The sequence below is a fragment of the Pipistrellus kuhlii genome, unplaced genomic scaffold (assembly GCF_014108245.1).
Source record: "Pipistrellus kuhlii isolate mPipKuh1 unplaced genomic scaffold, mPipKuh1.p scaffold_m20_p_6, whole genome shotgun sequence".
Classification (NCBI taxonomy): domain Eukaryota; kingdom Metazoa; phylum Chordata; class Mammalia; order Chiroptera; family Vespertilionidae; genus Pipistrellus; species Pipistrellus kuhlii.
Genome location: NW_023425562.1, coordinates 44,399,419 through 44,426,459, shown reverse-complemented (window position 1 = coordinate 44,426,459; position 27,041 = coordinate 44,399,419). Strand labels below are relative to the sequence as shown.

Here is a 27,041-nt window from a genome sequence, read left to right as displayed (position 1 = left end):
CACTAACATTACCCCTTTAATGGAAAAATTAACATGTGGTAGGCAGTGAATTAAGTGCTTTGCACATGCAAAATATCCCAATAGTGGGCCACCATTAATATACTTAAAAAGAAAATAAAGACATAGTAATAAGTATGAGAGTATATTGTGCATATAAGAGTAAGGATTATTCTGTGAAACTTTTGTTTCACTTATATAAAAATACACACACACACACACACACACACACACACACACACTACAATAGAACTCACATTACTCAGCATTCTAAATTAGATTTGTTTGTTTTTTGGCTTTTCAGGATCCACTTCCCACTCTTAGCAGGATTACCATTCTATGTGGAGAGATCTCCCCCACTGGATACAGTGTAATGAGTCTCCAGTGGGGCTCTGCCTCCCTCACTGAAGGATAGACTCCAGGCTAGATGACTCAAATAGTAAGTACAGGAATTTGACTCAAGGGTCAAGGAACAAAAAGTATGACAGGGGTAATACTCCTCTATCCTAGTATAGACTCTGGTTTGGTTCTTCTAATTCTCCAGAGCTCTCTTGGTTCCTAGTCATTTCCGAGCCTGGTCTTTGAATACCCCTTTGAATCAACAAACCACTAATATATTTTAAATACATTTCCTTTAAATGGATTCAGTTTCTGTTACTTGCAAACAAAAAGTATTTACCTGTTTTCATCATTTAAAACTAAATTACAAATATAGGCCCTGGCCGGGTATCTCAGTTGGCTAAAGCATCATCCCAATATGCCAAGGTTGTAGGTTCGGTCCCCAGTCAAGGCACATACAGAAATCAACCAATGAATGTATAAATAAGTGGAACAACAAATCAATGTGTTTTTCTCTTTCTCTTGCAAATCAATAAATAAAATATTTTTAAAACTCTAAATTACAAATATAAGTTTATATATATTTTAAGAAAATAAAAATTATAAGATAAATTATTAGGCTTATATTCCATATTGTAGATTATAAATACATACACATGTAAAATATATTACATATTTAGGAAGAAATAGGAAAATATAGTGTAATCAAAAATTATTCAGAAACATATAGAAAGTAAATTTTACTGTTCAATATATTTTGTAATTCTGAGAGTTAAGAAAATTTTGTCCCTTACCACTGAATTGAGGGGAAAAGGAACTCCAATAAGAGAAGCCATCAATGGTGCAATATCAGCCTACGAAAAGAAAAAGTTCAATTTTAAGAAGTCTACAGATATCAACAAGAAAAATAATTTAAGGCAACTATTCTGTAATATAATCTGCATGTTTGTTATAATCTATTATCTTCAAACATTTATTTACTACATAGTAGATATTTATCTCTAAAAATGACATTTGTTAGAAGTACATGACTTCATGAAAAAATAAATTAGAAAAGAAACCATTAAAAGCTCCAAATGTTAAACATATTAATAAGCAAAAAGTTACTTATCTTAGTAACTAGAAATTGACCACTTTATATAATAGATTTTCAGTATTATGAAAGGCTGCCTTAATTAGACAAAAAAAAATAGCAATATGAATTAAAGAAAGAATGTAACAGAAGGTTTGGCCAACCAAAAGTAAAACAAACCTCTTAAAAATAAGAGGTTCTTTAGATACCCCCTTACTCTCCTCACCCCCCCCCCCGCAAAAAAAACAGAAAAACAAAAACAAAAACAAAAAAAAACAAGTTTTGGATAGCTCCTTGCAAGTAGTGTCCCAGAAATTGTTCATGCTTTGTCTCCATCTCATCTCCCCATCACTCCTAAGTTGGCCTTTTATCATTCCATAGACAACTCTCCCTAAAAGAGCTAGTAACCTCCATTTTTTCCAAATCTTATTGCCTGCTTTTATATTAGTCCTTATAATTTTTTAGGCAGTAAAGTGCTTAGGTGTCAGAATGCCCAATTTCAAATCCTTGCTTGTAAATTCTAAGACTGTGGGCAGGTCATTTAACCTCTCTGATGCCTGTTAATCAGTTAAAAAATAAATGAAAGTTTCTCCCTTACAGAGTTGCAGGATGGTTTAATGAGATTAAATTTATGAAGTCTCTGGCATAAAATAATCTTGCAGTAACTGGTGGCTACAAAGGCTGTGGTAATTATTATAATTAACAGACCTCTCAGCAGCACTGCGTAGACCACTGCATTCTTGGCCTCTGTATTACACTCAGCTGACTATCTTTCATCTCACCATAGCTTATTTCGCTAATCCCTCATCTAAAGTAGGAGTTTGGTCCCAACTTCTCAATCCTTCTCACTTTCACCACCTGGACTCTCTTTACTAAGTACCACCTCATGTAAAACAGAAAAACTCCAATGGCCTCCCAATCGCCTTCTCCCCTTCCCCGGGAATTCACCAAAAGCCTCCTCTCATCTGTTTTCCATGCTGCAGCCCGAGAAATCCTCACACAAAGAAGCAGATCATGTTACTCTCCAGCATTCAAACACTTCATGCATGGACTTTCCAAAACCACAGAAAGCAAAGGCGTGGATACGGGTGGACTACTGTACATCAGTTCTATATCATGGCTTCACGGGCCTCTTTTGTAGTATTTACCACAGCTATAATTTTACACTTATTTGTATAATAATTAGAGTAGTATCTGCTTTTACTTACCATATCCCTAACACATTGTTTAATGATAACGTTTGTACAATGTTTAAACAATACTCCAGACACATAACAATGTTGATGGAAGAAATGAATAGAGAAATTCTCATCTAATATAGACCCGAAGTAGGATTACTAAGAGCAATAGTTGAACCCATATTCAGTTTTTTTATTATAACCCAGCCTGGCTAGAAGAAAAACATGTTCTTGTTCTATGGTCTTCAAGTTATCCTTTCCCTTTGACAGTTATTTTTATTGCAAATAAATAAACTGCTATTATGATTATAAACATTTTCATTTATTTGGACAATACATGTCCATCTGGAGAGAAGAGAGCATTCTTAACATGTTAAAGAATAGGCTTCAGCAACCACAGGCCTGAAAAGGAGATCCTAAACATTGGTTTATCCACCACAGTAAGGAATGTCAGCTTGAGAGCTGACCTGGAGAAGGTCAGATCTTCCTGCCACTTTGGAGGCCATGTATCAGTGATGCATGCTTTCTATAAACAGCAAAGATGGCTATGTACATAGCATATATTCAGCAATGAAAATTCTGTACTTCCCATTTACAGATTATGTTACTAATCTAAAATATGTGTTAATAAAAAAGAAATAGTAACTGGCATACTACTGGAAAGAAACCTATGATGAGGTTTTATTAGATCTATGTTCAAAGCAACTAAATGAGGCAACCATGAAAAGAAATCATAGAAATTTAACAGGTATGCAAATTTCAAATTTACATATAATTCTTTAATTAGCCAGTGTAACTCGGAGGGAGTCTTCTCCTTTTAGTTTTACTTGAGGCTTTTTATATTTTGTCAAGAGAAAGATTAGTTGGGTTAAAATATTTGCACTGAAAGGATTTTCCTTGGTAATTAAAATGTTTTAAAAGATAATTTATTATCATTATTATTAATACATGGTTTTTCAGGGGCTTTTTTTTTGGTCTAATCTTCTTATAGAAGATACAGTAAATTAGAAGATGATTAAGTTGAGATGAATACCTGATTGATATCTTGCCTCTTCCAGTACTCCAATTTCCATCCTGAAAGACAGACACCATTAGACACAAAAGCTGATGTTAAGATGAAAAAAAGAATGGATCATTTCATTATTATGAGTAATCAATGCTTGATGAAAAACAAAAGTATTACAAAAGTCTATTTTAAGGCAGCATGAACCAAAAGGATGCTTAAAAAGGCAGAACTGTATATTTTTAAAATGATAATTTTAAAAGAAAAACTGAAAAGTAAACATTTGGTATTTCTTATAATAATTTATTAAACTTCATATGGAGATAACGGTTTCAAAATTTCAAAAGGCTAAGGAAGGAATGATGCAACTAAGGGGCACAATTGTAACAATTGTTAGCATGCCTACAACAAATTACAATCCTGTTCCAGAAGTTTATTAAGGCATTGGTAGTCTGTTAGTTAATGTAAGTTTTCCTATTTTTTTTTCCCGTAATAGCAGTTGCTTGCAAAATACTTAAAATTGTAGCTATGATGTACCATTAATCCCAAATTTTAAAGTAGTATAAGTTACTATTAAAACTGCCTTCAAAGATAACCTCATTCCTCTATCTTTCTATGTGTAAATTCAGAAACTTCAATATGCAGTAACCAAAATGATTGAGACTATGTCTTAATGGCATTATGATATACATATTACCAAAAGGGTTCTAATATATTTTTATGATAAAATTTCCTTTAATAAGCTAATAAAGTTTAAAATATGTTTCTTCTTCTACTAGTCAGCTACTAAAACTTCATATTAATCACCTGATAAAGAAAAAAGAATATTCCCTGTCTCTGTAACTTGTGATACTACATTTTTTGTGCAATGCTTCTTGAAGCCATGTGATTCTAATACATTAATTCACTAAGAAATCAAATGCCAAACTACAATTCTAGCTTCTAAATACAAACATACTATTTAACTTAGCTTCTATTTAGACTCAATCTAATCCAGTTACCACAGAGCACAGGATATAAAATAACACAACTGCACTAAAAAACAGTTTGGCATTCTGCAAATAATTAAACGTAGAGTTTCATATGACTCATTTATTCAATTTCGATATATTCAGCAAAGAGAAATTAAAACACATGTCCACACAAAAACTTTCACACAAATCTTTATGGCAGCATTATCATAAAAGTAAAAAATGTGAAAACAACCTAAATGTCTGGAAGATGAGTATGTAAATAAAATATGATATATGCAGCAATAGAATATTATTCAGCTATACAAAATATACTACTAATACATGCTATAACATAGATGAACCTTGAAAACATTATGCCATGTGGAAGAAGCCAGGTGCAAAAAACTATATAGTGAATGATCCCATTAATATGAAATGTCCAGAATAGGCAAATCCATAGACACAAAGTAGATCAATGGTTGCCAGGTGATGAAGAAGAGAGAGAAAGGAGTGACAGCTAACGGGTTTTGCTTGGGGGAAAGTTTATGAAATATTTTGTAATTAGATAGTAGAGGTGATTGCATGATCTTATTAATATACTCAAAAGAGTAAATTGTACAATTTTAAAATGTGAATTTTATGGTATGAGAATGATATCTCAATAAAAAATAAATTTTAAAAAAGAAAGCATCTAAGGAAATTTAACATACAAAGAAAAAATAGTTTTCCATGGTAAAAATACCTGAACATACAATAGCTTGAGTCTGAATCCCTAGAGATTTTAAAAGCAAAACTTCTAGGTCTCACTCAGTTTCATGGAAGCAAAATATCTACTTACAAGGTCTGGAAATCTGTATTTTTTTTTTTAAATCTATATTTTCAACAAAATACAGCTTTGGATGAGTTGATACAAAAAATCCAGAGTAAGACATTTGAGAGGAAGTTGTTTTGTCCAATTAGTAAGAACTTTGGAACTCTGAATAAAACCTTACCTGACAAAATAAGCAGAGCTCCAGGAAAAAGGCATTCCTTTTCTTCATGGATTGAGAAGCAAGGGAGGCGTGGGTAACACAGAGGGACTTCAAAAGTACTAGAGACAAGGTACTGTTTCACAACAGTACCAGTTGTGAAAGATCAATTATGACTTGTTATTTATCTGACTAATAGTCTTTACAGATTAGATTTGACTCAAGGTTTAATCTATATGCCAGTATAATAAGGCATGTGGGAAAAACGGCAATAGTATAATTTGTGCTTAAACTCTCATAAGGCAAATGACTAAGACTGTGTATTTCAAGCTGAATATTGTAAACCATATAATATGAACATATATAAGTAGTACATAAAAAATAGCACAAGATAAAAAAGAAAACTATAACTTGAAAGTGATTTTAAAAAATTACACTTTGGTTTTCTTTTAAAATGTCTTATTTATAAAAGCAATAAAGATACATTTTTATACCTTTCAAAAGCTCATCATTAAACTGTTGATCTGATGCTTTTTGGGGATACTTGACTCCAGCTCCCCAAGCAACAAAAGGAGTAAAGGTCTCTGAATGGTGACCAGCCCCATGGAAACCTACAACGAGGACATAAGACCAGCATATATGAACTAGCTTATACCTAAATATTTATTTTTTAACTACTTAAAATTAATCCATCTATAGTTAATTTTAGTCACCACACTCCTAAACTAATTCTGTATAACAATTAGTTTTAAAATATTACCAGCCGAGACCGGTTTGGCTCAATGGATAGAGCGTCAGCTTGGGGACTGAAAGGTCCTGGGTTCGATTACAGTCAAGGGCATGTACCTTGGTTGCGGGCATATCCCCAGTAGGGGGTGTGCAAGAGGCAGCTGGTCGATGACTCTCTCTCTCATCGATGGTTCTAGCTCTCTCTCTCCCTTCCTCTCTGTACAAAATCAATAAAAAATATATATTTTTAAATGATAACAATATTACCAAAGCAAGTCAGAGCATCAATAACAAAAAGACATAAACAAATGAACAAACAAAAAAGGGCAGAATGCCTGTTGAGTGATTCTGGTTGAAAGAAGAGTATAACAGTAAAGTTTGGAGGAGATGCCACTCGAGTGGCTCCGAAGGCAGAAAGAACAAGGAAAGCTCTGCCTTTGGGGAGTAACGAGCCAGGTTTGGGGCAAGTAACTGAGTCCAGAGCTGTTCTCAAGAACATGGCAAAGTCTCTAGATATTTTTCTTCCAGGCGACTCTAGCTGGTGCAGCCAAAAGCCCTTCATAAAGTAGAACCAGCTCGCTAGAAGTCCATATTGTGATTTGGGGACCTGAACATCCATTGCCTCATTTTGTTCTATGTGCACACACTGTGTTCACCTTGGGAATCTCACAGGGAGGACAGGCTCATGTAGAGTGGATTTTCAGTAGTCCAAAGTCCCTCGGTAGTACCACCTTAACCTTGCCACCTATGCTATCATGTACAGTTAATCCTATGGTACTTTTTGTTTTCTCCTCCCTACTTTTCTCTAATTTCTCATTTTGAGAATATATTACTTCTATAGTTAGAAGATTCATTATATAAGATCAGAACATTTTACACTTACACTTCAAGCATACATTTATATGCTAGACACTTTGCACACATTAAGACATAATGTCCTCAACATTATATTTGCAAGCTCCATTTACCACTACCTCAATCATCTATACTAATAAAAGGGTAATGTGCAAATTAGACTGGGTGACCAGCCATCTTCCAGATGTCTGACTTCCTTCCAGACAAAGTCATGGTGGTGGGAGCTTAGGGGAGATCAGGCTGGCAGGGGAGGGCAGTTGGGGGCGAGATCAGGCCAGCAAGGGAGGGCAGTTGGGGGCAACCAGACCAGCAGGGGAGGGAAGTTGGGGGCAAGATCAAGCAGGCAGAGGAGGGAAGTTGGGGATGAGATCAGGCAGGCAGAGGAGAGCAGTTGGGGTAATCAGGCAGGCTGGCAGAGGCAGGTAGGGGCGTCAGGCAGGCAGGCAGAGAGGTTAGGTGTGATCACTCTGGCAGGGGGCAAGGTAGGGCCTGCAGACCAACGGGTTCTGGGTTTGATTCCAGGCCATCAGGGGGGATCAGGCTGGCAGACAGAGGGGTTAGTGGTGATTAGGCAGGCAGGCAAGTGGTTAGGAGCCAGTCATCCCAGATTGTGAGAGGGTGCAGGCTGGACTGAGGAATCACGCTCGGTGCATGAATTTTGTGCACCGGACCTCTAGTAGAATATAAGTCAATTAAAGACAGACTAACCCCAGTCTGTCATTCCATGGTCAGAGGTAAAGACAAATGCCGTTTTCTCATCATTTCCATAAAACTCTTTAAGCAGGGACACAATTTCTTTAATTCCCTTGTCAACTAGTTTAATATTGTCCTTATATTCCCTGTTTAAAAAGACACAAAAGAAGAAATTAAATTAATTTGGAAAAATCAAATTTATTTAAGATGAACTCATCACATTCAAAGTTAGTAACTCCTGAAATACTTTAGATTTAATCTTTAACAGTTTAAAATCAGATCACTTCAGATTGTTAAAAATAATGTTTTTTCTGTTTAAGAAGCAAAAGAATATGAAATACTGTCAAAAATTATTTAAGAGGAGAGTACTGATTAGCAAATACATTGCAATGAATGTTTTTTAAGTTTCAAATTCAATAATGCTTTTCAAGTTCATGTCTCTCATAATGCAAACTATTATATATTGTCCTTGTGACAATAGGTAAGCATAACTGCTTCAAATGTAGTATTTTTTCCTTTCCTAGTCTGTGATATAAAATGTTTTAATATATTGTAAAATTATATCATACCATATCAAATATGTTTTGAACAAATTATACATAAGCTTTCATACATGTACACTTAAAAATAGGTAGACTGGCAAGGCTGGTTTGGTATGAACTATTAGTTAAAACAGTGTAGATGTGAAAAAAGGGGATCAATGAGTATTCATTATGGACAGCTAACCAATAGGCTTTACAGTTTGACTAATCTAAACCAAATTTGACATAAAGCATAAAAATATAACATGGGGCCTGGCTGGTTTGGTTCAGTGGATAAAATGTTGGCCTGCGGACCAACGGGTTCTGGGTTCGATTCCAGTCAGGGGCACATGCCTGGGTTGCAGGCTCAATCCCTAGGAGGGGCGTGCAGGAGGCAGCCAACCAATGATTGTCTGTCATCATTGATGTTTCTATCTCTCTCCCTCTCCCTTCCTCTCTGAAATAAATAAGAATATATTAAAAAAATAATAATAACATGGATTCTTCCTTTTTCTTATGGTCTACAAAAGTAGTGAAAAAAAAATTGCTGGTCTAGTTAAGGAGTGCTACTTAAATATAGTATATAAAACTTTATACAATTATTTGCTATCTATAATACGGATTAAATGGAGTATATAAGGAATAGCTAATTACACCTTTTTGTGATACATTAACACCATAAAAATGCTTTGATTTCAGCCGAAACTGGTTTGGCTCAGTGGTAGAGCGTCGGTCTGCGGACTGAAAGGTCCGAGGTTCGATTCCGGTCAAGGGCATGTACGTTGGTTGCGGGCACATCCCCGGTAGGGGGTGTGCAAGAGGCAGCTGGTCGATGTTTCTCTCATTGATGTTTCTAGCTCTCTATCTCTCTCCCTTCCTCTCTGTAAAAAAATAAATAAATAAAAATGCTTTGATTTCAATATTTACTGAATTTCTAAAATACATAATTTTTTTCTCTGCCTTGAAACATGAAGAATGCAGGATATATTTTATTTATATTAATGTGCAGTCTGGCACAGCATATGTGATTTTAGCTTCTATAGTATATCAATAGTTGAGGACTTACTCTACATTAGAGTTATTTAAAATGTATCTTTTGTGATAATCACAAATATATATACATACATATATATATATATATATATATACACACACACACACACACACATATATATATATATATATATATATATATATATACTACTTTAAAAGTTCAAACAAAATGGTTGTTATCCACAAAAACAAGAAATTAAACACAGCATTAAAATTACCTTGATGTGGGTCGATGAGCATGTCCATTTGTATCTATTCCTAATAGATGTAAGAAAAAAACTACTTTATCTTCATTTAGTTTAGAAAACAAAGATTGGTTGTTTCTGGCAGCATGAAAGAATTCCTATATGTAACAAATCAGTTAAAAATTTTAGTTCATTTATTTTATTTATAAAATAATTCTGATAAGAACATTTAATTAAATTTATACATAATTATAAAATTATCTTATTTTGTTTAAATTTGTCCTCAGGCCTACCACTACAAGATCTTTGCTGTCATTTGAGACATCTATGTTCAAGTAGGAAACAAGTTATTTTTTTGTAGCCAAGAAAAAAAGGTTATAGAAAGGAGATGTGATTTCATAAAAATCTCATAATACTGAATAAAACTGGGTAGCTCAGTTTGTTGGAGTGTCACCCCGATATGCCAAGGTTGCGGATTTGATCCCAATCAGAACACATACAAGAAGCAACCAATGAATGCATAAATAAGTGGAACAACAAATTAATGTCCTCTCTCTCTCTCTCTCTCTCTCTAATCAATAAATAAAAAATATAAAGAAGATTGAAGAAATATTTTGACAAGAACCAAAAATAAAACTGTACTAGTGGCTTTAAGGGAACACAGAAGAGGGTTATCATGTAAATGGAATGGAAAGTGAGGTGAAGCAAAAAGAAGTCAGGGAAAATTAATAGAGAAGATGATGTATTAAACTGAGTTTTAAAACACAAGATTCAATGTGGATGACCTTAATTCCTGTGAAGTAAATACAAAGACAAATGCAAACACATATTTAGAAGTATATTTATAAACAAATGAACAAAAATAACTACATATGGAGAAGTACACCATGTCAGTTCAAAAGACATCACTGGTAAAAAGAAGCAGCATTAGGGATCAATCAATGAAAGCTTCATACAACAGATAAATTATAATTTGAAGATGAGAAACAATGGATTGATCGAAAGGAGAGAGTTAATAGTCACCATTTCCCACAATTTTTGATGAATTTTAATTGAACTCCTGGTGAAACTGTGATAATTGTCCCTATCAAAGAGTCAAAAAAATTCTTATTTCTTACAAAAACGCATAAATATTTTATTATGATTAATTTGCTAATTTGGTTTTACTTATCTAATTTTCCTTTAAAGTAAATTTTAAGTAAAATTTTTTAAAAAAACATCTACTTCATCTATAATAATAAAAGGGTAATATGCTAATTAGACCAGTTTGGACGAAGCTGGGGCCAGAGGAAAGCTGCCCAGGTCCCAGGTGCCTGGTGGTGGCTGGAGGGAAGCCGCTTGGGTCCTGGGTGCCTGCTGGCAGCCAGATGAGGGAAGCTCGGGTCCTAGGTGCCTGCAGGCAGCCAGAGGGAAGCCTAGGTCCTGGGTGATGGAGGGAAGCCGGTGTCGGCAGCTGGGGAAAGGAAGGCCTATCTTGCACAAATTTTCATGCATCAGGCCTCTAGTGTTATTATAATTGTACTAGAGGTCCAGTGCACGAATTCATGCATGGGTGGGGTCCAGCAGGCCTGACCTCAATTGGAGCAGATCAGGGCTGGGCCTCTCAGGAGAAGGAGACAGCAGGAGGTTGATCAGCCAGCCTGCCCCGATTGGGGTCTGATCAGGGCTGGGCTGACTTGGGGAGGGGCTGCAGGAGGTTGGCCAGCCAGCCCCACACTTATTGGGATGGGGGATGCAATCAGGGTTGGCCAGCCAGGGGGAGGGGCTGTGGGCCAATCAGAGTGTTGGGGGCCCATGGGATGTGGGACTGCCAGTGGGGAGGGACTGCAGGAGGTTGGCCAATCAGGTCCACTCCCTATTGGGGAGGGGTGGTGATCAAGGGGCAGGACTGGTCAGGGAGAGGGGCTGCGGGCCAATTAGGGAGGAGCTACGGGAGGTTGGCTGTCTGGCCCTGCCCCCTGATCAGGCCAGTTCGCTGGCCACAGGCGGCATCATATCAACCAGTCATCAGTCGTTCTGGTCATTATGGACCCTGAGAGAGATTACATTTAAACAGCATTTTTCAAGAAACTTCCACACAGCCACATTGTAAGAAACTGGTAAAGGTTTACACCTCAGATAATTCAGCAGACTAGGAATAAAATACAGGTTAACTGAATTCTAATGTGGGGCTCATTTTACTATCTGAAGCATGTAGATTAGAAAGGTTATCTTTTTAAAATTATGTTTAAACTTCTATTAACTGGTTATTGTAGAATGTTAATTTCTTAAAATCCAGTCTTTTAAAAATAGTGTGCTAGAGTATAAGACTTTTACGTTCATACAAATACAAGATGTATTTACTGACAAATCTGTTTCTAGTAGTTTAAGTAGAAATAGGTGTCCTGTCAATAGCACGCACCTTAATGTTGTCAAAGACCCATGTATCCAGTTTTGTTGCATCCTTGGCACCAAAATCCTCATTGTCAGCATCATAACAATATGTAAAAACATGGTTTCCTGAAGCATCTGAAAAGGAAATTGGGGGAAAAAATTTTTAAGCAATCTTTCAAACTGTTAGAAATATGAAGTAGTCATTTAAAGATTTTTGTGAGTAACCAAAATTTTTCACAAGGCATTTTAGATTATGATGGGAAAGAGAAAGATGGGAGGAATAGTTAATGTTTATTTTATATACTATGGACTATGCTTTGTCCTTTAATACTTGCTGTTACTTGGTTCTCACAAGATATTCCAATTTTACATATACAATACATGTAAGTTAACTTATTGTATTTGCCAAAGAGACAATACTAATACACAAAAATAAACACCAAAGTTTGTCTCCCTATGGGATTAAATTATTAAAAAATTGTTATGGTTAGAATGTTTTAATCTAAAATAGATGAATTCACTTAGTTTACAAAACTACCGAAAGCAAGAAGAAAATGCAAATAGTCACTTCTCTTATTTAAAGATTATGTGTAAATTTCTCAATATTGGGGAATAGATATTGCTTATTGCTAAATAGTTTGACGGGGTAAGCAAATATATTAATCTTATACATTTGCAATATTTTATAAAGAATCCAATCAACTTAGTGAGTTTCGGAGTTAGATAGGCTCTTATATCATAGATTAGAAGAAAGAGATAAAACGAAGTAATGATAATCTCTTACAATGTCAGTTTAGTCCTATTGACACTAGTTATTCTACTGCTCAGCCATTCTAATTCCCACATTCTAAGTAAAGATCTGAGTTTGGTTTGTTGGTTACTATAAGAAAAGGAAAATTCCCATTGGACTGTCTCCAATTCAGGCATTGACCCTATCCTATCAATTGTAGCCAGAAGTAGGAAGGTAAGTTAAATATGCCACCTGTCCTCCCCAAAGCTAAACTGCTGTTTAAACAAGTGACTATAAAAATGGCAAGTAGTTTGAGGTTTTTTGGCCTGTCTTACATAATAACATTCTATGAATGACATACATAAAATTCTGAATATGTATTTTGCTTTTAAGACATAATAATCTTAAATTATTTCATTAATATTACACCCGTGACTAAGTATAATGTTACAAAACTTTTTCCTTAAGTGAAATGACCATTCTGCTCCCACTAAAAGGCATTAAATGACATAAAGTTGAAAAAAAATCCAATGATTTTAGAAAGCAATGTTAATTTTATAATCAAAGATGTTCTAATACTTGAGATTCATACACAGAAAACAGAAACTAATTCAAATGGCAAGATCTTGAATATATGAAAATAGGAATCATAAACATAAATTTTAATGTTTAAATCTTTATGTGACTATCAATTTCTTTAAAATTTTTTTTTTACCTATTTCTTCATCAATGTAAAATGAACCAGACATCAGCATTAGCATCATGAGGAGTTATATGATAAGCACTTTGCTAAAGGTTTCACATGAATTATCTAATTTAATCCTAAAAACAAACTTATGACATAAAATCATCATATTTACAAAAATCATACTGAAGTTCAGAGAAGTTATCTAACTTGTCCAAGATTATAAAGTTATTGAATGTTAGAGCCATATGTCATTCCATTGAATTCAAGAGTATATAAATGGCTAACAGTTAGAGGTTTCTTGTATTTCAACTAAGAAGAAAAAAAAATCAAATTGACATGTTTGCCCATTGCAACATGCACCCCTATTTCAGAATTATTAAATATGTTAAAACATGTATCTCAAAATCAATAAAATATTGTTAGTATCTAACAACTACTAAATTTATTAACCTATTTACTACCTGAGAAAATATAAATCTCTTACCTTTGGCAAACATACTCAAGATATCTGGACTTCCCCAGCTCCATGTGTACTTGCTTTGATTGAAAAGAGAATCAAATTCCACAGGGTTTTCCTTCCATCCTTCAGGTAATTGAGAGAAAAAGCAAATAATAACAAAACAATACACACAAGGTGAGGTATTAGTATAACCTCTAAAGAACTATTCTTTAAATAATAACAATGAGCATTAATCGCACAACAAATGCAAAAGTAATAATAGATTCTGTTACATGTATCATGCTACAAATTTCTTAAAGCTTACAATCTATAATTTACTTCTTAATAAAGAATTATTTTGAACTTTTGGGAGTTAAATTCTAGGAAAATTATAGATCTATCCAATCACGTTATTTTAATAGCACAGGATGATATAATACTAAAGCTTAATTCTTGATTCAATACAGTATGTGCTTAGCTAAGGCCTACTAAAATATGTCAAAAGTATTTCAAAACATCCTTCACCTTGTGTCATGATGCAGTACTAAAGAAGCAATATTTACAAAATAAATTTTTCAAAGGATGAAATTGTCTAAATCACATGTGTCAAACACAAGGCCCGCGGGCCAAATCCGTCCCGCCAGGCCTTGCAATGTGGCCCGCACCGTGCTGTCATCACTGCACTCCGCTGCGTTTCCATCACAATGACAGTTTAGACTGTTCAGTAAACCATTCGGCCCGCGATTTAGGCTGGATTTTAGATTTTGGCCCCTTTTCTGATTGAGTTCGACACCCCTAGTCTAAATAGACAATACCTTTGGCAACTGCACTAACATCTTCATAAAACCCAGCTATCAGGGCTACATGACCCGGCCGAGATTCAGTTGGCACGCGAGTATGCGATATCCCCCAGCTGCCTTCGTGCATTATGATATTCCTAAAAGATATTACAGATGAATAGTTAACATAGACATAATTAAATGCTCTGTTAAGGCTTTGGAGAAATAATATTATTACAGAAGGAGTCAAACCTAAAAAAGTGAGTCAAAATTTATGAAGAAAAAAACCCTAATCCCAGCTGAGCCCAGTCCTAGCCCTCCCACCAGTAGATTCTGTAGCATAAGTGAGCCCAGGTACAAGAACAAAGACCCACCCAACCACTGTATAGAATCGTAAGACAAAATACACCAGTGTTGTTTTAAGCCACAAACTATTGAAATTAAAAAAAAATTATTAATAAATAACATATATACAATAATATTCTCTCAATGTTAAATTTTATTAGGTGTGATGATGGTATTGTGGTTATGTAGGAGAAAGTCCTTGTTCTTAAAACATACATATTGAAATATTTAAGGATGAAGCGTCATAGTATCTTTTCACAAATTTTTATTCTTTTTAAAATGATTCAATTACAGCTGACATTTGGTAGTATTTTATGTTAGCTTCAGGTGTAATGGTTAGAAATTTATATAATCTACTAAATGACCCACCTGATAAGTCTAGTACCCACCTGGCACCATACATAGTTATTACAACACTATTGACTATATTTTTAACTTCTTTAATTATATAACAAAAATTGACTTAAACAGAAAGAGGAAGGCATAAAGAAATTTGGATACCTCTATTTAAAAACATTTCAATCAATTCAGATCATATTTTTTCCAGAGAAGTCTTTGTTCTAGTTGACATGCTTACCTAATAAATGGTGCTCTAGAATTTCCCTTTTCATCCAGTTCATAAAGTGCATCTGCTCGCAGCCCATCAGCAACAATGAGCACTAGTCTCCTTGCTGGAGGAGGCAATGGCGTAAACTGAGGAGCCATCCCATGAACCAAAGGAGATGTAAAGTAAATGTCAAAGATGGAGGCGAAGAACACAAAATGAACGAGCAATCCCACAATAAAGAAGAGCAGCATATCCAGTGTAACTAATTAATCTTCAAGAAAAGCTGAAAGAGGAATGAAATTAAATCTGGGTAAACTTTAATGGAATTACGTATTTTCACATATCTTCATGACAACATATAGATGGAACATATATCTTAAAATATTACATAATTCAACTTGATTTTTGGTGGTTAACAATAAACATTTTTTAATAAAGAGATGATACTGAAGTAAAATACATGATAAAGTACACTCAAGCAAAAATAAAAGATTCAAGTAGAATAAGGGAGGGCAGTTGGGGGCGATCAAGCCTGCAGGGGAGGGCAGTTGGGGGAAACCCAGGCCTGCAGGGGAGGGAAGTTAGGGGCGATTAGGCAGCAGGCAGAGGCAGTTAGGAGCTATCAGGCAGGCAGGGGGTGAGTGGTTAGGAACCAGCGGTCCCACATTGCGAGAGGAATGTCCCACAGGGAACAGGCGTAAACTAGCAGTTGGACATCCCCTAAGGGGTTCCCCATTGGAGAGGGTGCAGGCTGGGCTGAGGAAACCACCTGCTCCATGCATGAATTTCATGCATCAGGCCACTAGTTCAATCAATAAAAATGTTCTGTGCACATATTATGTGCATAACTATGTGCAAGGGTATTACAGAGAACACCAAGAAGACACAGTCATAGATCTGATACTAAATAATGTGCATGAAACATTTAAATAATACTGTTAAGATAGTATGCCATTAACTGCCAAAAGCAAAGTATCCATGATGTCCGTTTCAAGGCAGCTTTTTCCCTAGTTGATTGAGACTGCTTCCAGGTGTATTCTCTGTTTAGCTCAAATCAATTTTTATAAAAATTCTCTATAGGTTTGTATGCTCTTACATTGACAGTTCATAATGAAATACTATGCAGAATTGAAATGAATTAAGTCACATTTATGATAAGGGTACATCTCACAAATATAGGCTTAATAAAAAAAATTTTTTTTAAGGCTCTGACTGCTCCTTTCTTCCTAATATCACCAAACTTCTTGAAAATACTGAATACAACCTCTTTTTACCCAATCATCTAATTCTCAAACAACTTAAACTGAGAAAATTTCTCTAAGGTAGTGAATATTGCAAAATCCAATGGCTATTTTTTTCAGTTGTCTTTCATGGCTTACCCATTCCATTTGTCTTTATTAGCTATGCCTTCTTTTAAAAAGTTCTCATTTCTTGTCTTCTTTGAAAATTACTTGTTTGGTTTTCCTGCTATATCTCTGACCAGTGTAGAACGGGCTCTATCTGGTCAGTGAATTTTGGAGTTACTCAAAAGTTGGTTGTAGCCCTTTTCTCTCCTCACTCTATACTTTATGTTTTGTTTTTTAATATATTTTATTGATTTTTTACAGAGAGGAAGAGAGAGGGATAGAGAGTTAGAAACATCGATGAGAGAGAATCATCAATCAGCTGCCTCCTGCACACCCACTACTGGGGATGTGCCCGCAACCAAGGTACATGCCCTTGATCGGAATCGAATCCGGGATCTTTCAGTCCACAGGCCGATGCTCTATCCATTGAGCCAAACCGGTTTCGGCTATACTTTATGTTTAGGCATTTTTCATCATATCTTGGCTTCAGTTATCAACTATATACAAAAGTCTTAACAAATTATAACTCCAAATCCATATATGTAACTCCAACCTTGACACATCCACTTGGATATTTCAAAGAAATGCAAACTGAATATGTTTAAAACCACACCCATGATATAAATACCACCCTTCCCAACTATCCCTTTCCACCATCCACCTTACTTTCCATCAGGCCATGAGCCTTGTTTAGGTAGGAAGCCTCCAAACTCCTTAGTGTTAGTCTCAGGGGATGGCACCACCATTCACCCAGATGTGTAAATCAGAGAACTAAGAGTTATTCTTTATACCATATTCTTCTGCTGTATAGCCATGTATTTCAAAATGCAAACCTGAACATCTCACCCCTTATATAAAAACCTTCAGTGTCTCTCTCCTACCCAGAACAAGACTGAAATCTTCAATATGACTAACAAGGCCTTACCTGGACTGGCCTCTGACTTTTTTTCTAGCCTTGTCTCATAGCATCTTCCCTTGTTTTATGGTACTTCACCACATTGGCCTTTTTTTAAATTTTTTTTATTTCTTTACATATCCTCATGTTTCCTATTGCTGTAAGACCATCATGGATACAATTCCTCCCCACAGAATACACTTCCATTCTACCCTCCATCTTCTCACCCCAGTGCTTCTAACATCTGCTTGTACTTTCAAGCATCACTTCTTCCAGAACTGTGCAGTCTAAATCAGAAACTAAAACATTTACTGTAGTTTATAACTACATAGCTAAGTCTTTGACAATTTGGATTACTGTCTCTCTATCACTTACCATAATTTTGTCATAGCAAGACAGGGCTGCTCCAGCACTCATCACAGTCCTAGGCACTTAGCAAGGACTCAAATGTTTATCGAATAAATTATATAGAATTATCTCTTCAAAGGTACATGTAATATGCACTATTGCCACTAGAGGCTGCCTTGCTTCTTTTTTTTATTCCTCCAGAACAACACAAAAACTAAAGATTCAGTACACATAAAAAAGAAAAAAGAAAAAAAAAAACACACAAAAAAACACGAGTTTATGCTTATGTCATTTATTATACATAAAATTGCAGTGATTCCAAAATATCATGTTTTACATACTACTTATGTTATTATGGCCCAACACATGTATATTAAGGAATATTAAGCAATATTATTATTATCTTCAAACAGAATATTTTTTTCAGTTTTACTGAAAAAGGCTCAATCATTTAGGCACCTCTCAAGATAAGTGAATAACTATTAAATTTTAAAGGACACATATCCATGTACCAATAAAAATTTATGCTAGTGGAATACTACACGTTATAAAACAATAAAAAGTTAGATATCTCTAAAACTTTAAGTTAACAGCAATTTGCATTTAAAATTTTACTTATGGTTATCTTAAGATTATTATATCCAAAATAATTTTTTTACACACTAAAAAGATTGCAGTGCTCACTAAAATACAAACTTCAATGATTATTCTGATTACTTAATGAAACACTAGCTGTAAAGACCTACATTAATATAAATCTTGATAAGTAAAAAAAAATCCCAATATATTACTAATAAACTATTGTTAAGTAGAGATCAGCAATATTTTAAATTGATAAATAAATATTCTAAATTGATAAATAAACTTCTATATATTAGAAAAGCAAGGTACTTACAGAGAAGACTGGCCAGTTGATTTGTTATGAGTGTGGATGATCATATAAACAAGTCCATGATTATAGTTTATAAAGTAGAATCAGGAAACTACATTTGTACAGGAAGCCAATCATAAAGAAATTCTATGTCCAACTTCTTACAACTCTCTGAGGAAACAAAATCTATGTTCAACCTATATTTTAGAAGTCAGACCCTAAATTAAAGCTATGTCCTTTGGGCCCTAATGACTTGTTTTTTCCAGTTAATATTTGTTTTATTTTTAAAACTCTGTCAAATATTTTCAACATATAGTAATATTACATTAATTGATAACTGACTATAATAACAACATTTATGGTATACCAAGTACCAGATATTGTGACAAACACATTCCTAATCCCGTGTACTTTCATTATCCCCTTGACAAATAGATGAATGTGAGATGAGAGAAGTAAAGTAACTTTTTTAAGGTCTCACAGCAAATTACAACTGGGATAAGAACTTTGGGCTCTTCACCTGAAAAGAACAATCCTCTTCAAGGACCTTACTTAAGTGCAGGTAATTTCTAAAATTCCCCATTATAGAGATGGAATTGTAAATAAACTATTCATTTCTAATCATACCCTTCCCATGACATTCCTAATCCACTCATTACTCCAGAAATTGGTTCAATTTTTCAATCTTTCTGGCAAACTCAATTACAATGAGGATCAATAATCCCTTTTGTCAAGAAATATATAACAAGCCCTAGCCAGTTTTGCTCAATGGATAGAGCATCGGTCTGCATACCTCGGTTGCAGGCTCAATCACCCCCCAGACATGTTTGGGGTGCATGTGAGAAGCAACCAATAGATGAATCTCTCTCACATAGATATTTCTCTGTGTCTCTCCCCCTTCCTTCCATTCTCTTTAAAAATCAATGGAAAAATATCCCTACAAAAAATATATTTATAACAGGATAGGGCATTAGTTATTTTTAATACTATTTTCCTAAAATGAGATTTTTTCTGCATTTTTCTTCAATATATGTCTCAGAAAAATATTTAGAATTTGAACATTAGGACCTAATGTTCTATTTTTATTTTAATGCCAAAAAAACTTCTAGCAAAAAAAAAAAAAAGCTTCATTCAAATTAAAATTTTAGTTTACTGAGCCTGGGTAAACTGAAATTAAAGCCTACATTTAACTGTTGGCATCCCTTTACATGTAAACCAATAACGTGGCCTAAGGTTACATAAGAATGCTCTATTTTAATTTTTCCATAGAACCAAAGGAGATACTTTACTGCTTGGATATAATATGTAACTTATCTGATAACATAATTACTGCTACCTATTTACTTTGGTCCTTAAAGGAAGCTATACAGAAAGAAAGGAAATCTTAAACCTGCAAAAGGAGCAATTTACGAGTGAAGAAAATAGAAGCTCTTAGGAATAGCACTCTAATACTGTTGACTAGAACGTAATATCACCTTTACCACCTCGAACTGTAATTAAGGAATGATATAAAAGACAAATGTTGGACTTGCAACTTTTGTATGCTTCCTTTATGTGCTAAGATTTGATAAAAATCAAAGCTGTCTAAACCATTTAGGTTTTAAAATAATTAAGTTTCGCTGTCAACACCTGAATTCCACTCTAAATGGAACAAGGTGCAAGACATAGTGAAAGAAGAATGGCTTTGGACGTTAAGCTAACTGATTTTAGTTCCTTTGAATATTTATGAGTGGAGTTGACTGAACCAGGTCAATGGAACGTTTCTAGGCTTAAATTTACTTACTTTTCTGCTTGATGGGGCTGAATGTGATATTCTAAAGGGTCCCCTGTTGAGCAAATATATGTATTAAGTTCTAAGTGTTTATTGAGTCCCCTAACCGCTTGTTATACAAGTCCAGGCTGTCAGGATATTCACAGATCCTGGCAAATCCCTTTTCTATTTGCTCTCGCACTCCCCCCGCCCCATCCCGCTGTCGCTTCACAGCCCAACGTGAGGACCCGACGGCGCTCCCTAGAAATGCACGCAGCCGGTGCTGCTGCCAAGCCTTCAGGGTAAGCAGGCACATGGCTGGGAAGGAAAGGATGAGAAAAGAAGCCACATTCTAACTACTGCCCCGGGGACCCCGCTACACAGGCGGGGGAAATGCCACCAGTTAGCGACAACCAGAAAGAAAACGTGAAGCGTGCTCCAGAAGCCGCGATCTGCGGGCACGGGACCAGTTTCGGTGCCACCGCGCACCTCGGTGCCCTGGTCCCCGGATTTTACCTGAGGCTCATCCCGGTCAAGCCTGATCCGGGAACGAGGCCACCTCAGCGCGAAGGCAGGACTCCACTCTTTGGCAGAGTTCTCTCTGCCCACTGAAAGGACGGCCAAAGGAACGTTCCTGAGTCGCCGTCACAAACGCATCTCAGCCACGGAACGCCCCCTGTCACCTACCTGGCCAGCAGCAGTTCTCGCGATAATTCCAAGACCAAGTCCTCCATAACCCCGCCTCCTCCGTATTCCTCTAGCCAATCAAACAGGGGTGGGGGCGGGGTTTTGCATTTGAGTCCAGAGCGGCTCTGCTGGTGGGTTCCGTGAACCTACGGGGCTGGGGCGGGGCGGGCGCAAGACGGGGCGGGGAGAAGGGGGAGGAGAGAACACGCTCTATTTCTCGCGAGACTAGGGACCAGGAAGACGCCTGCAAAGCCGGGCTGCTGTTGCAGCCGCGGCAGAGGCGGTGGGTGTTGCTGCCTCCGGACCTTCTGCCTCTGAGCCGACGCCTGGTCTCCAGGTGGAGAGGCGGGACGTGGCCAGGCCCGGGCTGTGGAGGTGTGCAGTGCCCGCTGAGGGGGAGGGGGAATTCAGGCTTCGGCCTGTCATCCAGTCTGGGAGGTGCCCGCACGCCTGACAGGATAAGATGGCGGCGATGGTGCCTGGAGGTGGTGGCAGTGGTAGCAGCGGCGTGAATCCATTTCTCAGTGATTCAGACGAGGATGACGACGAGGTAGCGACGACCGAGGAGCGGCGGGCAGGACTTCGGCTGGGTTCCGGGGGCGACCTAGATCCTGGCTCTGCGGACTCGCTATCGCCCCAGGATCCCGTGGCCTTAGGGAGCAGTGCACGGCCGGTGCTCCCTGGGGAGGCGGCGGCTGCAATGGCCCTAGGGGGCAGCGGGGAGAACCCGGCCCGATTGTCGATTGATGCGATCGCGGCTCAGCTGTTGCGCGATCAATACTTGCTGACCGCCCTGGAGCTGCACACCGAGCTGCTAGAGAGCGGCCGAGAGCTGCCTCGGCTGCGCGACTACTTCTCCAATCCGGGCAACTTCGAGAGACAGAGTGGGACCCCGCCGGGGTTGGGGGCGCCGGGGATCCCCGGAGCAGTCGGCTTTGGAGGCGCAGGAGGTCGGGAGCCGAGCATGACGTCGGGCGGGGGACAGCTCAGTAAGTGAAAGCAGCCTGCCTGGCCCGCAGGGTTGTTAGGGTTGTGGGGGAGGATGTTTCTGGGCGGATACGGAATATTATGGACATTTTAGATAGTTGCAGAGGGTAGAGTTTTTTTTTCGCGGTGACCTCTCCCCCCACGTCTGCCTTCATCCCTCGGCTGAACTTGCACTGGTTCCTGGCTCCCTAGTTGGGTGTCTGTATCTATAAAAATATCCAGCGTTTCTAGTTCACTGGCTATTACAGGATTCCAGACGTCTCCCTTGCAAACTGGCTTATCGCTTTAATCATTTTTCCCTTTTCTCCAATTTCCTGAATCGCCATTACCAGGAAATAATGTTTCTTAAACTGTTCCCTGTAATTTGACTGAAAGTCAAGACCAAGAAAAGAATAGGAAATATTGTTGCTCTGTCTCCACTGAAGACCCTTTGTCTTTGGAATGACTTTCTCATTAAAAAAAAAAAAAAAGATGGGGTTTTCAACTGCATGAAATGTGATTTCTTTCAATATACACAATTTAATTCAATTTCTATGCCTTAATTTCAGTAGTTTCCAAAATGACAGAAATCTAATGAGCAAGGTAGGCAAATTCAATGTGCAGTCTATCTCATAGTCCCATCACACAGAAGCTTTTGTAACCTGAATTAAGTTAGAAATTTACTTTTTTATTTGTTAAAATTATTTTTAGCAGCACAGAGTAATCACTTACCTCATTTATCATATACTATGGTATATTTTTAATTGAATTTACTGGGGTTCATTAGTTAATAAAAGTATATAGGTTTCAGGGGTACAATTCTATAATATTGTGTGTACACCATTCCAAGTCATGTCTCTTTCCAGTTCCACTTACTAGTTGTACCAGTTAATAATGCAGATTTTGTAACCAAAGAAAACATAATTTCAAGAGAAACATTTAAAGTGCTTTATTCAAAGTAATGTCCATCGCTAGCTACACATTTCCCCATCTTTCAGGTAATTTGTGGATAACGTCCCAATAGAACTTTTGTTTTGAGACAAACCATTCAGAGACCCAATTTTCCACTTCTTCATACATTTTGAAATGCTGCTCAGAAAGTGCATGTGCCACCGATCAGAACAAGTGGTAATCTGAAGGAGCAAGGTCTGGTGAATACAGCGGGTGGGTTAAAACTTTCCAGGCAAGATCCTTTAACTTATCTTTAACTGGTTTTGAAGTATGTGATGGTGCATTATCATGAAGCAAAATTACTTTGCTGTGTCTTCTGGCACATTCTGGTCATTTCACGATCAAAGCGTGATTCAAATTGATTATTTGTAGTCAGTAGCAATCAATAACAGTTTCACCTGCTTTTAGAAGCTCATAATACACCACACCTTCCTGATCCCACCAAACACAGAGCATTGTCTTCTTTCCAAAGCAATTTGGCCTTGCAGTCAATGTTGATGGTTGACCTGGATTAACCCAGGATTTTGTGCGTTTGAAATTCTCAAAATCAATCCACTTTTCATCGCCAGTCACAATTCGATGACTTTTTGGTTTTCCATTTGTCTTTGGTTCAATTATTCGGCACCCATTTTCCTTCCTTTAAAATCTTTCCCATTGCTTGGAAATTGTTTGCTGAGCAACGTTTAATCTTTCTGCAAGTTGTTTTTGAGTTTGAAATGCATCTTTATCCAATAATGCTTGTAATTGTTGGTCTTCAAACTTTTTTAGTTGACTTGTACGTTGTCTTTCACATCGAAATAATCTCTTTTAAAGCATTTAAACCAGCATTCACAGGTATCTTGAGATGGAGCATGCTCACCATAAGCTTCCCGAAGTATATGCTAATTTTTTCTTCAAAATAAAGTAATGAATTAAAAGTTCCTGCAAATGTTCTTTTTTTGGCACAAAATTCGACATTTTAAGCATAAAAATATCTATGATGTTAACACCTTCGGCAAATTTGACATGAAGTTTTGAAGCTTCTTGTCAATACAACAAAATGGCATACATATCAAATTGCATATATATCAACATATGTGTAACTCCATCTATTGAAAAAAAATCTGCATTATTAACTGGTGCACCTTTACCCTCTCTTACCAGCTCCCATGTCCCCTTTCCCTCTGGTAATCACCATACTGTTGTCATTCTATTAGGGTTGGAATTTTTTTGCTTTAAATTTTTGTTGTTGTTGTTAGTTAATCTCTTCATCTTTTTCACCCAGCTTCCCTATGATTCTATTTCTATTTTATTAGTTTATTTTGTTCATTAGATTCCACATATAAGAGAAATCATATGGTACTTGTCTTTCTTTGAATGGCTTTTTAGTTTTAAAAATTGATTTCAGAGAGAGAAAAAGGGAGAGGGAGAGAGACAGAGAAACATTAGTGTGAGAGAGAAACTTCACTTCTGAGCACAGTCCAACCAGGTATTGAACCCAAAACCTTTCAGTGCACGGAGCAGCACTGAACCAATAGAGAGAGCCCACAGGCCATAGCTGAATAGCTTATTTCACTTAACATAATACTCTCCAGGTTCTTCCATGCTGTCTCAAAGGATAAGATTTTCTTGTGTGTGTTTTTATGGCTGAGTGTTACTTCCATTGCGTAAATGACCCACAGCTTTTTTATCCACTTATCTGCTGCTTTCAGATCTTAGCTATTGTAAATATTGCAATGAAATAGGGGTGCAAATATTCTTTCAAACTATTGTTTTTGGTTCCTTGGGATATATTCCCAGAAATGGAATCACTGGATCATAAGACAGTTCCATTTTTTATTTTTTGGGTTAACTCCATACTGCTTTCCACAGTGGTTGCACCAATCTACATTCCCACCAATAGTGCATCAGAGTTCCCTTTAATTCACATCCTCCCCAACACTTGTTTGTTGATTTATTGATGATAGCCATTCTGGCAGGTGTGAGGTGATATCTTATTGTGATTTTAATTTACATTTTTCTGACGATTAGTGACACTGAGCATCTTTTTATATGTCTATTGGCCATCTCTATGCCTTTTTTTGGAAAAGTTTCTGTTCATGTCCTTTGCCCTTTTTTAATTGGATTGTTTGTTTTTTGGTGTCAAAGATTATAAGTTTTTTATAAATTTTAGATATTAACCTATTATCAGATATACCATTGATGGATATGTTCTCCCACTCAGTGGATTGTCTTCATTTTGTTGATGGTTTCCTTTGCTGTGCTAAAACCTTTCAGCTTGGCCCTGGCTGGTGTGGCTCAGTTAATTGGAGCAAAGGCCCATGTTCCAAAAGATGGCTAGTTCCATTTCTGGTCAGTATACAATGGGAATTCATACAGGAAGCAACTGATCAATGTTTCTCTCTCACATTGATGTTTGTCCCTCTCACTTTTTCTCTCTCTCTAAAAAAAAAAATTCAATAAAATTTTTTAAACTTTTTAGTTTAATGTAGTCTCACTTTTTCTTTTGTTTCCCTTGTAGTATCTTAGCTAGAGGAATGCTGGTTTCACTTGAAGGAATGAGCTTTAATAAAAATGCGATTTATTTTGTTAGGATGAGCCTAGTTTTTTGTACAGTAAAGATAGTAAGTGGTTAAATGGAGAAGACAGGTAACTTCTGCTTTTCAGTGATGGATTTCTTTTAGGCACGGCATTTACCATGCTTTCAAATTTTTATAAAGCAACTAATTTACTAGGAGGCAGTCACTTATGATTAAATATGATAATTTCATTTGTGAGCCTACTATCTTTTCGTCATCTTCCTCCTTTTTAAAAATTTTCTGTTTCATACTACCTATCCTTTCTCAAAGCTCTCAAAGAGTACATATCTCATTGTGCTCAGTGTTCCTTTTCTAGTATCACCAGTGCTAAAACGTCATAATTACAGTCTTCCAAAGTTCTCATCTCTTTCACTTTACAAAGTAGTTCCTACCTGTTAGACTGGAATTGGATTTAGTGCTTCCTCTGGTTTCTGGGAGAGAAAATATCAACAGGATATTTACCTGTTGTATAACTGTCATTTTTCTTGCCTATGCCTTTCCAGTACTTTTTAAATTACTAATTCTTGTAGAAATTTATTCAGATATGTTCACTGCCTAGTACAGTAGTTTGAATATAATTGTTCAGTATTTTACATTGATTAATATATTTCTTAATTGTGTGATCAGTTAAGAATTGTAGGAATCCAGAAGATGTATGATGCATGTTCATGAAGGAGAGGCAAAACTAACACATGAGAGAACTATAGAATAGTCTTCTGTGCTACAGATAATAGTGTAAACAGTCAGATATAGAAAAGCCATTATCAATTATGGTAATGAAATAGCCCTTATGGAGAAAGTAAAGTTTAAATTTGACCCTCAAGGATGGGTGAAATTTTGACCAAATAGTGACTTTATTATTTGGCCAAATTTAGACTTTTTATCCTGAGTGAGGGAAGGAAAAGGAAGTGAGTTAAAGAAAAGATAATATTTATTTTATATTTTTCCTTGTTTAAAACATCTTCTGGGAACATGTTTACCATTATCTGGCTCTCCACTTAATAAAGTGTTTCCATTTGGGTAGCTCTGAAAATGCTGATTGATGTTTTAAGCCACTGTGGTACTTTGGCTAAAAGGAAGCAAGATAGGGGTATTAATCAGGGAAAGCAGACCTTCTATCAAAAATTAAAATTACACTTTCTGGTTTTCAAACAAAAAAGTTAGGGGTGATGTTCAGAATGTATACTTGATTTTTAAAAACTTTGTTTGAACGAGAACCTTT

At 36.4% G+C, this 27,041-nt stretch overlaps 2 protein-coding genes across 12 annotated transcripts in view; one reads left to right on the top strand and one right to left on the bottom strand.

Moving 5' to 3' along the window:
• The window catches only part of PIGN (phosphatidylinositol glycan anchor biosynthesis class N), an 81,369-nt gene extending 60,011 nt beyond the window's left edge, over nt 1-21,358 (bottom strand). For 4 of the 7 annotated variants that reach the window (XM_036418597.2, XM_036418601.2, XM_045574618.1 and 1 more), the window contains exons 1-11: nt 21,174-21,358; nt 18,932-19,078; nt 15,478-15,730; nt 14,592-14,713; nt 13,822-13,920; nt 11,948-12,054; nt 9,580-9,704; nt 7,803-7,933; nt 6,005-6,121; nt 3,620-3,660; nt 1,131-1,190 (exon numbers count right to left, since the gene is read on the bottom strand). In XM_036418597.2, coding sequence (XP_036274490.1) covers nt 1,131-1,190; nt 3,620-3,660; nt 6,005-6,121; nt 7,803-7,933; nt 9,580-9,704; nt 11,948-12,054; nt 13,822-13,920; nt 14,592-14,713; nt 15,478-15,698 — 1,023 coding nt within the window. In that variant the 5' untranslated portion in view covers nt 15,699-15,730; nt 18,932-19,078; nt 21,174-21,358. Of the gene's footprint in view, nt 1-1,130; nt 1,191-3,619; nt 3,661-6,004; nt 6,122-7,802; nt 7,934-9,579; nt 9,705-11,947; nt 12,055-13,821; nt 13,921-14,591; nt 14,714-15,477; nt 15,731-18,931; nt 19,094-21,173 lie in introns of all 7 variants that reach the window. The other 3 variants (XM_036418598.2, XM_036418602.2, XM_036418600.2) reach the window with 3 other exon arrangements.
• A 194-nt stretch (nt 21,359-21,552) lies between these two features.
• Nucleotides 21,553-27,041, top strand: part of RELCH (RAB11 binding and LisH domain, coiled-coil and HEAT repeat containing) — a 101,226-nt gene continuing 95,737 nt past the window's right edge. For all 5 annotated transcript variants that reach the window (XR_004984279.2, XR_006740324.1, XM_036417680.2 and 2 more), the window contains exon 1: nt 21,553-22,333. Coding sequence is in view for 3 of the 5 variants with exons in the window: in XM_036417680.2 (XP_036273573.1) it covers nt 21,808-22,333 (526 nt within the window). In the remaining 2 variants the exon portion in view is untranslated. The remainder of the gene's footprint in view (nt 22,334-27,041) is intronic.